At 39.6% G+C, this 10,104-nt stretch overlaps 3 protein-coding genes across 3 annotated transcripts; 1 reads left to right on the top strand and 2 right to left on the bottom strand.

The window, feature by feature from the left end:
* The first annotated feature begins 351 nt into the window (after positions 1–351).
* Positions 352–2,317, top strand: LOC116022667. Its single transcript, XM_031263469.1, has 4 exons — positions 352–751; positions 1,467–1,578; positions 1,838–1,900; positions 2,049–2,317. Exons 1-4 carry the CDS (start codon positions 567–569, stop codon positions 2,166–2,168), a joined length of 480 nt encoding a protein of 159 aa, XP_031119329.1. The 5' UTR covers positions 352–566; the 3' UTR covers positions 2,169–2,317.
* A 250-nt stretch (positions 2,318–2,567) lies between these two features.
* LOC116022666 (polyubiquitin-like) lies at positions 2,568–4,967 on the bottom strand. Its single transcript, XM_031263468.1, has 2 exons — positions 4,811–4,967; positions 2,568–4,134 (listed from the first exon to the last, which is right to left on the bottom strand). The coding sequence occupies exon 2, from the start codon at positions 4,132–4,134 to the stop codon at positions 2,758–2,760; it is 1,377 nt and encodes a 458-aa protein (XP_031119328.1). The 5' UTR covers positions 4,811–4,967; the 3' UTR covers positions 2,568–2,757.
* Positions 4,968–6,157: 1,190 nt separating this feature from the next.
* On the bottom strand, positions 6,158–9,953 carry LOC116022517 (protein CNGC15b-like). Its single transcript, XM_031263248.1, has 7 exons — positions 9,571–9,953; positions 8,930–9,446; positions 8,609–8,821; positions 7,883–8,175; positions 7,696–7,807; positions 7,362–7,598; positions 6,158–7,005 (listed from the first exon to the last, which is right to left on the bottom strand). The coding sequence occupies exons 1-7, from the start codon at positions 9,597–9,599 to the stop codon at positions 6,292–6,294; spliced, it is 2,115 nt and encodes a 704-aa protein (XP_031119108.1). The 5' UTR covers positions 9,600–9,953; the 3' UTR covers positions 6,158–6,291.
* Between the last annotated feature and the right edge of the window lie 151 nt (positions 9,954–10,104).

Raw genomic sequence — 10,104 nt, 5'->3', positions numbered from 1 at the left:
TTCATAGTTGCCTGACACACTAGCACATTGCATGTCCAACAGATCATAGCGGACTAACTAGAGGTTGTTGTGTCAATCCTCTTGTAAAGTGTCATCATAACACCGATAATTTAGATCCCATATAAATATCCTTTTAGTTCCATCTATATCCTAGACCATATCTCACTATCTCATTTCATTATTTGTACCCTCCCTATCACAACATTTGCCATATTGAAACTCTCCGACTTCCTAAACTCAACCTCATAATACTCAAAGCTCACCATGCTTATCTTGTACTTTCTTTTTTTTTTTTTTGAAAGAAGCTTATCTTGTACTTTATAAGCAATAAAATCACTATTCACACTCTTTATACATAACATAAACACGAATCCCTACCCAACTGCGGAGTAATTTTTATGGTCCATTGCGGTTCTATTATGCATATGCAGTTGTACTCTCCCTAACCGCCTAACTGCCGGTGATGAGCTAGCCTAACTGCACAACCTACTGGATTGCTCTCTATATTCTTTCCTTCTGCTTCTGGAAATGGCATTTGTAACCCATCATCACTCTTGCACTCTGATATGACCCGACCCGACTCGATCATGTTGCAGCGAGGTCAGGGAAAGAACAAGGAGAAGATGGTCAGTAGCAAGCGGACAGTAGTCCTGATTGGGTTGGGGCTGGCAATGCTGATGGGCTTAGCTATCTACATGCGTCTTTGGACAATCCAATACCGCATCTCTACCGACGAGACCGAACTAATCAGGTATAACTCTTTCGTTCCTCTTGTGATTTCTGTGAATTTAGGGTTGGAACTTGGAATTAAAGAATATTCGATCAAGAAATTCATTTGGATTGTGTATAAATCAAGATTGGATGAAAGTTGATTTGTGGTATCTACAATATGTTGTTGGCCTCTGTTCTTGTTACTAGGTTTATTACTTATGATACAAATTGTAATATATTTTCTTCATATGGAGACTGGAGTTAATTGTCTGTGCGAGGTATTGGTTTCTTTCATCATTGGGATTGGTGGATTTTGAATTTCTTTTCAGCCATATAATATATGCAGTAGAGAAACAGCTTGAACTACTGAACTAGTTTCAAGGTTGATGACTGATGAAAAAGAATTGCCAAATGAGCAAAACTATTTCGATTTTTTGTATGGGAAATGAAATAGTCTTAGCGTTCTGTTCTGGTGTACAAGTATGTGTGTTTCTAGATTAATCTGAATGTGCACTACGTCATTCATCAATTGAATTTCAACTGTAGATTTAAAAACGAATTGGCAATTGAGTCTAGAAAGAGTGAAAGACCATAGCCATGGTTAAACATAATTTGATCTACTCTATGAAATGTGATGTTGCACTGTATTGACTGCAGAATTGGATAGCAGTTAATAGTTAGTTATTCAAAATTCTTTCTCAAAATCAAGTAACATGATGACACTGCTTTTATCCTCTACTTTGGGTTCCTTTTAGGAAACAATTTGATCTTGCTAATAGAGAAGCAATGGATGAATCTGCATATTGGAGGAGCAGATTTGATGAGGAGGCAGGAAAGGTTAGCAACTGCCAGAAGGAGCTACTTGAGGTGAGTGCACATATTTGTGGCTTATTGTTGTTATTGTTGTATATTTGTGTATCGTTATATTGGGTGGGGACTGGGGGGTTGGGTGAGTGCAGGACCAATAGAAAAGTTTATGAAGAATGAGAAGGAAAACCAAACAAAATCGTTTTGTTTATCTTGTATGATGCTATAGGAAACTCTTGATTGAAGCACTTTAAATTACAAATGCTATGCCTCAAATTGACAACTCTCACTTATATGTATTGGTATATGTGGTGCCTAGATTAAGCAGTCCTCTGGGGTGGAGGGTACTGGCATGAATAGCAAATTGGAATCATTACGAAAGGTAATTAAATACTTAATATAATGCCTCTTGAGATTCCTGTCATATTTTTTAATGCAGTAGTTGATTTATTAACAGCAGCCCTTTTGGAATCTGTTCCTTGCGAGTATATTTTTTACACAATTTCAATTTTGATTTTGTCAAATACCAGGAAAACATGGACTTGCTTGAAAAGATTGAATCTTTGAAACAAGAGCTTGGATTAGAAAAGTTGAAATGCAGCATGAAACAACCCAAGGGAGTTTTGGCTATTGAGGAAACACCTAAGTAAGCTGCTTAAGGAATTTACAGTACTTTCATTCTTCCAGTAAAGGAATTGTAGAGGGCAAGAAATATTTTACGATTCACTTACGTTGAGACAGTTGAGTTGTTCTGTTAATTTTGAAAGGAGCAATGCTTATTGAATCGTTAGAGTTCTTAGTTCTTGAGAGTTCATGACCACAAAATTCTAAGATGATCAGGGTGCATTTACTAACTGTGAAAATGAAAATTAGAGAATTAGAAATGAAAACTGCCTTGACTTTTTACTAAGGTTGCTAGTCTAAGGATTTCAGTCTAGGCTTTTCAAAAAAAAAAGGATTTCAGTCTAGGAGTGGTTATGCTAAATTGGATGTAAGCAGCTTCAAATTCCAGGTACTAGCATAAATGCATAATAATAAATCCTACAAAGTTGAATTGCTTGGACCAGCAAACCTTAAAAGTGTAAGTTGAATAAATAAAACATGAATGATCTATACAACATAATAAGAATATTTAATCATAAAAACAAACATTGTTCAATAGCCAGAAGCAACACTTCCAGCAAAATAGACATAAAAAGATTATTAAAGATCAAGGACAGAACCATGGGTGTAAACTTTTTAAAAGCCACCACCACGAAGACGAAGCACAAGGTGAAGGGTGGACTCCTTCTGGATGTTATAGTCTGCAAGGGTGCGCCCATCCTCAAGTTGCTTACCAGCAAAAATCAGTCGCTGCTGGTCTGGAGGAATACCTTCCTTGTCCTGAATCTTTGCTTTAACATTGTCAATTGTATCTGAGCTCTCCACTTCCAATGTGATTGTCTTCCCTGTTAAGGTCTTGACAAAGATCTGCATCCCTCCCCTCAGACGCAGCACCAAATGGAGTGTTGACTCCTTTTGAATGTTGTAGTCTGCAAGTGTCCTCCCATCCTCAAGCTGCTTGCCAGCAAAAATCAGTCGCTGCTGATCTGGGGGAATGCCTTCCTTGTCCTGAATCTTTGCTTTAACATTATCAATAGTATCAGAACTCTCCACCTCAAGAGTGATGGTCTTCCCAGTCAAGGTCTTGACAAAGATCTGCATCCCTCCCCTCAGTCGCAGCACTAAATGGAGTGTTGACTCCTTTTGAATGTTGTAGTCTGCAAGTGTCCTCCCATCATCGAGCTGCTTGCCAGCAAAAATCAGTCGCTGCTGGTCTGGAGGAATGCCTTCCTTGTCCTGAATCTTTGCTTTAACATTGTCAATTGTATCTGAGCTCTCCACTTCCAATGTGATGGTCTTCCCAGTTAAGGTCTTGACAAAGATCTGCATGCCTCCCCTCAGTCGCAGCACCAAATGGAGTGTTGACTCCTTTTGAATGTTGTAGTCTGCAAGTGTCCTCCCATCCTCGAGCTGCTTGCCAGCAAAAATCAGTCGCTGCTGATCTGGGGGAATGCCTTCCTTGTCCTGAATCTTAGCTTTCACATTGTCAATAGTATCAGAACTCTCCACCTCAAGAGTGATGGTCTTCCCAGTCAAGGTCTTGACAAAGATTTGCATGCCACCACGCAGACGAAGGACAAGGTGGAGTGTTGATTCCTTTTGAATGTTATAATCAGCAAGGGTACGCCCGTCATCAAGCTGCTTACCAGCAAAGATCAGTCTTTGTTGATCTGGAGGAATACCTTCCTTATCCTGAATCTTAGCTTTCACATTGTCAATAGTATCTGAGCTCTCTACTTCTAAAGTGATGGTCTTCCCTGTTAAGGTCTTGACAAAGATCTGCATCCCTCCCCTCAGGCGCAGCACTAAATGGAGTGTTGACTCCTTCTGAATATTGTAGTCTGCAAGTGTCCTACCATCCTCAAGCTGCTTGCCGGCAAAGATCAGCCTCTGCTGGTCTGGGGGAATGCCTTCCTTATCTTGGATCTTTGCTTTAACGTTGTCAATTGTGTCTGAGCTCTCCACTTCCAATGTGATGGTCTTCCCTGTGAGTGTCTTTACAAAGATCTGCATCTGTAATTATACATTTTTTTTAATTAACTGTAATTAAACATTATAATTACAGTCAAAGCTAACTCCAGATTACAGCATTACAAATTCATATCACCAAGCTATAATATATACAAGGAGCAGTACAAATTGACATTGCACTTAAAAGCAATAAACATCAACCCACCATCAGAAACTTGTGTTTAAAACATAATCTGTTGGTTGAAAAAGATCAATTCACAACCCATATAACCCAATGGCATAGCTATACCCAATAACAAAAAAAAATTACCAAATGCATATAGATCTGCACAATTCTCTATTTACATGGTTCAATTTTACGACTGTTAAAATCTGGAGTGAATCATATTTATCGAGAACATCAATACGGAGTATTTGCAAACAGAATAGAGCCCTTCATCCACCACTACCACCACGAGCAGTGAACGTAAATTCATGAATTCAAATATAACAACACAAAAGATGACAATCAATTCAACGAGCGACACACGAATCAAGTTACTGCGTTCTTTTCGAATCTAAAAAAAACCATCAGAAACGTAAATAGCATCAATATCCTAACACAATTGAACTCTTCATCTGCAAGCACAATGAATTTCACGAAACGGATTCCAAAGTTTTGAATATTATAGCAATTCAACAAGGATCAGAAATTAGGATAAAAAAGTAAGAAATTTACCTTGAGAGTGGATATAGGGAATCAACCAAATGAAGATGAAGAAAAGAGAGCTTCGTTTTAGCACCTATGTAATTTGATGATACATGAAGATGTCGAGAGAGGAGTATATATAGTAGTGGTTGCCGACTAGGGTCCGCGAAATGTGTGGGGGCTTGCTGCGGTAAAGATGGATTGGCGGCGTTAAAATCTCCTACGCCATTAATTATTATTTGTGTTAATTCCATATTTATTCCACAAATTTAATAGGTTTTTTTTAGATGAGTAATGCTATTCACCTTCAAAATTTTTCTCTCTTAATTTTTTCTCTGGACACTTCTTTATTGGACGATTTAGTCTTTATAATAAGTTAGTGGAGTCAACCAATTCATGACACTCAATAATTATAAGTCATATTAGAAGGAAATTTTGGAAGGGAACAAAGCATTTTTCTTTTAATATTTAATTTCTAGCGTTATTTTCAAAGGCAAACAATCAAATATAACTCCTTCTTGGATATAGTTTAGACGGGGTTTAATTTACCTCTCCTCGTAATACTTTGTTAATTAGGGTCTCAAGGCGGGCTTAACTCATTATGCGCTGACGGGAGCAAGCTTTTTATAAATCAAATAACATGATTTTCATCAAATATTAGTGAATGAGTGAATTGAATGTACTTCATTATCCCGTGATATAACAATAAATGAGCAAAAATTAAGATGGAGGATTAAATTTAGTAAAACTGACAAAGTCATGGTTCAAATGTGGTCAAATTATTTATCAATAGCTAAACCTAGTAAAGCAGTAAAAGTCATGGATTATATATGTCTAGTATTAACTCAATATTTCTAGAAACTTCTATTCAAATACAAACTCATGTCTGTAGCATAGAAATGTAAAATACTCGAGTTGAGTCTAAATAATCAAAACTTAAAGCTCGATTTGATTTGAAAATTTGAATTTTGAACTTTGGTTGGATGTAGTTTGGTAGGAATTGCAATTCAATGAATTGCAATTAAGTGAACTCCCAAACTACAGTGTTTGGTTGGAGGGAATTGTAATTCCCTCCAAATGATGAATTGCAATTCGGTGGAGAGGAGGGACAATTTGTTGGTGTAAAGACAATTTTGCCCCTCCTCCTATACCCTTTGTCCCTTTTTTTTTTTAATTTGAAAGAATTATTATTATTATTATTTGAATGAATTATTATTATTATACTTATTATTATTATTATTTGAATGAATTATTATTATTATTATTACTACAACTACTATTACTACAACATCTACTATAACATAAGGACATTTTAGTCATTTTGTCGCTTCTTACCTTTCAATTCCATGTACTCCTATTTCTGCATACCAAACACTGTAATTTCAATTACTACTTTATTCATTGAATTGCAATTCCACCGAATTACAATTCTTTTCCCCCCTAATTCCTTTTTCACAACTAAACACCCTGTAAAGGTTTTTTTCTTTCCATTTCCTTAGGCTATCATCTATCTATCTATCAGCTGAGAAATCTGGTTCCACAGGCTTCTGTAATGAGTTGAGGATATCAAGCGAGCTCCTCCTGCTGCTGCTACTACTACCCATTCTTGAGCTCGCTGCAAGAACTGCAGCATACATGCCCAACTCCGACGCCTTTTTACCACCCAAAGACTGAGAACGACGTTCATTCTTGGCGGTTTCAGGAACAGAAGAAACTGCAGGTGGTGTCTCCCTGGCATTGAGTGCTGCCAGGTCTTTCCGTTTCTTGTAGCGAAACCAGGCTGCTTGTATGAAGCATGCAGCCCAGGTCCTCCACTGGTGCGAGTAGAATCTGAAGGTGTGCCTCAGCTGCTTGCTGTGCAGCTTCCTGAACTGCGATGCAACGAATCTCAGGTCGTCTGCAACCAGCGCGAATGCTTCTGTTTCTGTCAGCGCTGTGACTGTGCGCGAAGACGAAGGGAGGATCACGCTGGGGTGCGGGTCTAGAGCCCAAGTCAGCAGCTCTTCTCCGCAGAAATCACATGGCCCAAGCCTGCACGAGTTGAAGAACCCGCTTCGCCCTCCATCTGTGGTGTAAGACTCCAGGCGGCCACGAATGATGAACAGCATTTCGCTCACAGGATCTCCCTCGCGCAGAAGGCGAGTTCCTGGTGTGAATAGCACCGGCTTTAGCCTCTCACAGATTGCATCCAGAATGCACTCATCCATCTGATCAAATAGGGCAACCTGCATGCAATCAGAGGGGAAAATTAAATGGCTTCAATCTTCATTTTCATTGAAAATACTAGTGTTGAAGAAGATTTATAGTTCCTGGTGTCACATTATTAATGTTGTGGAGTTTTGTTAGGATAGCTAGTAGCGAAGGCGCAACTTTATTTCCTTATAGCACCACACATTTTATGGGTGCTGCCCTTTAAGCCCTTTACTGGCCTCCGCCCAACAAGTTTAAGATTATTTACATGTGGATAAGGCGATAAACGAGGAACAACTTGGGGTATAAGTTGAGGAGATGTAAATTGTAATAAAACCTAATTATTTGTTGTTGTTGGACAACAGGTTGGTTGCAACAAAACTATACTTACACGTCGAACCAGACCAAGACAGAGATGGCGTTTGATGTCTCGTCTGAGATCCAAAGGAAGGCCTCTGACAATGGCTTCTTCATCAACGCCTCGTGTGGTCACCCATTTATGCAGATGATATCTGCGCACGCGGTCCTTCAGCTCGTGTGGGAGCTGCCGGTGGTGCATCCACTCTTCTGCATCTGTCCTCTTCACCCTCCACTCTTCTAGCCTCAGAGTGGCAGACTGAAGGTGTGTCTGGTATATACATATATTATAGTGAAAAACAAAGCAAGAAATGGAAATGCTTCAACCCCAGAACACATCCATCTTAAGCTCTGTAATGAAAACTTACTTGCATATTCCCGATAAGTAAGGCGAAAAGAACCAATCCCAGAATTGCAACAACAATGGCAAAGTTGTTTTCTCCAATGTAGGCACCTGTGGTGAGATTCTGCCCAAGAGAGCTGCAAACACGGTTTCGAAATGAGTTGTTATGAATCTATGAATCTATGTATATGTTGTTCTTATTTCTAGCCTACCTGAGGTTCCTGAGCCCCCAGCGGAGGCAGTAAGAGTACTTGTCCAAGAACGACGCCTGCCCGACTCCAAAGCTCATAATATCACCATAAATCCCAAAGTAGTAGAAGTCACTGTCAGGGCCACATAATGTGGAGATGTTGCTTGACTCATACCACCCCACTCTTCTGCCTTCATGCCTCCATCTGCAATCAAAGTACCAGTACTGGCAATTTGGCTTTTGCTCATCACAAACCTTTTTCCAACACTGTTCTTGCCTTTCAACACCCAAAAGGTACCAACAGGAACCAATGACCTTCATAATTTAAGAATGCTATTAGCCAAGATTTAGGATTTCTTTCCAAAAAAGACTAAGAAATTGATAATCATTGTTGGGCGGAGGCTGCTAAAGGCCAAGTCTAGCACCTGGTGGCTGGGGATTGTTTGGGCGGAGGCCGATAAAGGGCTTAAAAAGGTCAAGTTCAGCACCCAATGTCCCGAAAATGTGATGGCGGTCTATAAGCAAATAAAGTTGTGCATTCGCTACTAGCTATAGCTTTTAGTGTAAGTGGTAAGCGCTTGATCCTAACAAGTGGTATCAAAGCCAAATCACAAAATTGTTGGGCGTCGGGCGGAGGCCGGAAAAAGGCCAAGTCCAGCACCCAGCTTCTCGAAAAGTTGTGCCTTCACTACTAGCTATAGCTTTTGGCGTAAGTGGTAAGAACTTGTCCTAACAATCATACACTTACATGACTTGCCAGCATATAGAGGAGTAAGTTGCATGCTGCCCCAGCCCACACAGCTTCCACCATGACACCAGTGGTCTTGATGATTTTAGATGACAGAGGGAAAATGAGATACAATCTCAGTAGGAATTGAAACATTATAGTGAGGCGAAGCGCATGTTTGGCTGAGATTCTGTTTGAGCCTCTCATAGATGGGATTGCAGCCCAAATCAAGACCTGAAAAATGAGTGAGAGACACTAAATATTAAAATCAAGAACTCGGGCCGGGGTCCAAATCTTGGAAAGAACTGATGAAATAGTGCACTGTCTGTCTGTGCAGTGTACCTGTGGAAGAGGAAGAGCAGCTAACAAGTCGAACCACAAGTCCTTAGAGAAATACCGGGATGCAATCCTTTTAGAGTCAATGACGAGCTCTCCTCTCCCATAAACTCGAGAGGAAGGCGCTACATAAGCTGTTCTGAACCTAACAAAAATCTGGATGACATAGAATGCATCTATTGCTGATCGAGTTACTGTGAGGACTATCTCGAGGGGATGACTTGCAGCCAGGCACATCTCGTCCTCATCAATGCTCGGTAGATAAAAGAACAGAGGGTCAACAAAAAGAGAAGCAAGGCATGCTAAGAGGAATAACTTATTCCATAGGCTAAGGCTGGTTCCGCGAGGATCAAATATATTCCTCTGCACTGCTTCATAGTCCTCTGAAAAGACTCGTGAAAGCTTCTTCTTCTGGAAGGCCTTTCTCGCTGGTTCCAATTCAGTCTTCTGCTCCTTGTTTTTCATGGAGGCAGAGACGTTAAACTTCCCCTCTTCTGCAGTTTCAACCAGCTCATCTCTAAATCTGGCAATGGATAGAAGTTCACACAAAAAACCAGTTCAGAACATATATAAATTCATAAACTAATCCCAAAGGAAATTGCTGAGACGAAGTAGAGGTTTGAGGAAGAACACAGACGAAAACATACCGTACAGATTTGATACTGTCAAGAGCCATTATGCATTAGAGTAATTCAGTTTGCAGTGAATAAAATGGAAGGCTATATAATGGGGAAATGCTGAGTGCTAGAGAACAGATGAAGGTATGTTTCAGCTCTGAGCTTGAAGTTTGTAATTTCTTGGAAAACAATTTTATCACCATCTGTTGGTTGAATGTTGTGAGGTCAAAAGGGATAAGTTCCCTCAGACTTTCAAACTGACCAAAGGCTAAATATTATGAAAGGACAAAATCTGTTTGTGTTTAAGGATTCTTGACAGGAAGTCTACTGTTTCTAATTTTGGTTGGTTTGTCTTTGGATTGTCTCAATAAAGCAAAGAAGACAAAGATGCGGATCTGTTTGATAATGTTGAGATCCTTGATTATAATGTACATTAGCAATACTATAAAGTATAAACGCCAAGTAATACATATAAAAATCAACGGAGGGCAACCTTAGCCAACTCTAGCCAAGTTGATCAAACCAAGACATGAGCAACTTACAACAACCTCAGCCAAGTTAATC

This window comes from Ipomoea triloba, chromosome 6, assembly GCF_003576645.1.
Source record: "Ipomoea triloba cultivar NCNSP0323 chromosome 6, ASM357664v1".
Taxonomy (NCBI): domain Eukaryota; kingdom Viridiplantae; phylum Streptophyta; class Magnoliopsida; order Solanales; family Convolvulaceae; genus Ipomoea; species Ipomoea triloba.
This window is presented reverse-complemented; position numbering and strand designations above follow the sequence as displayed.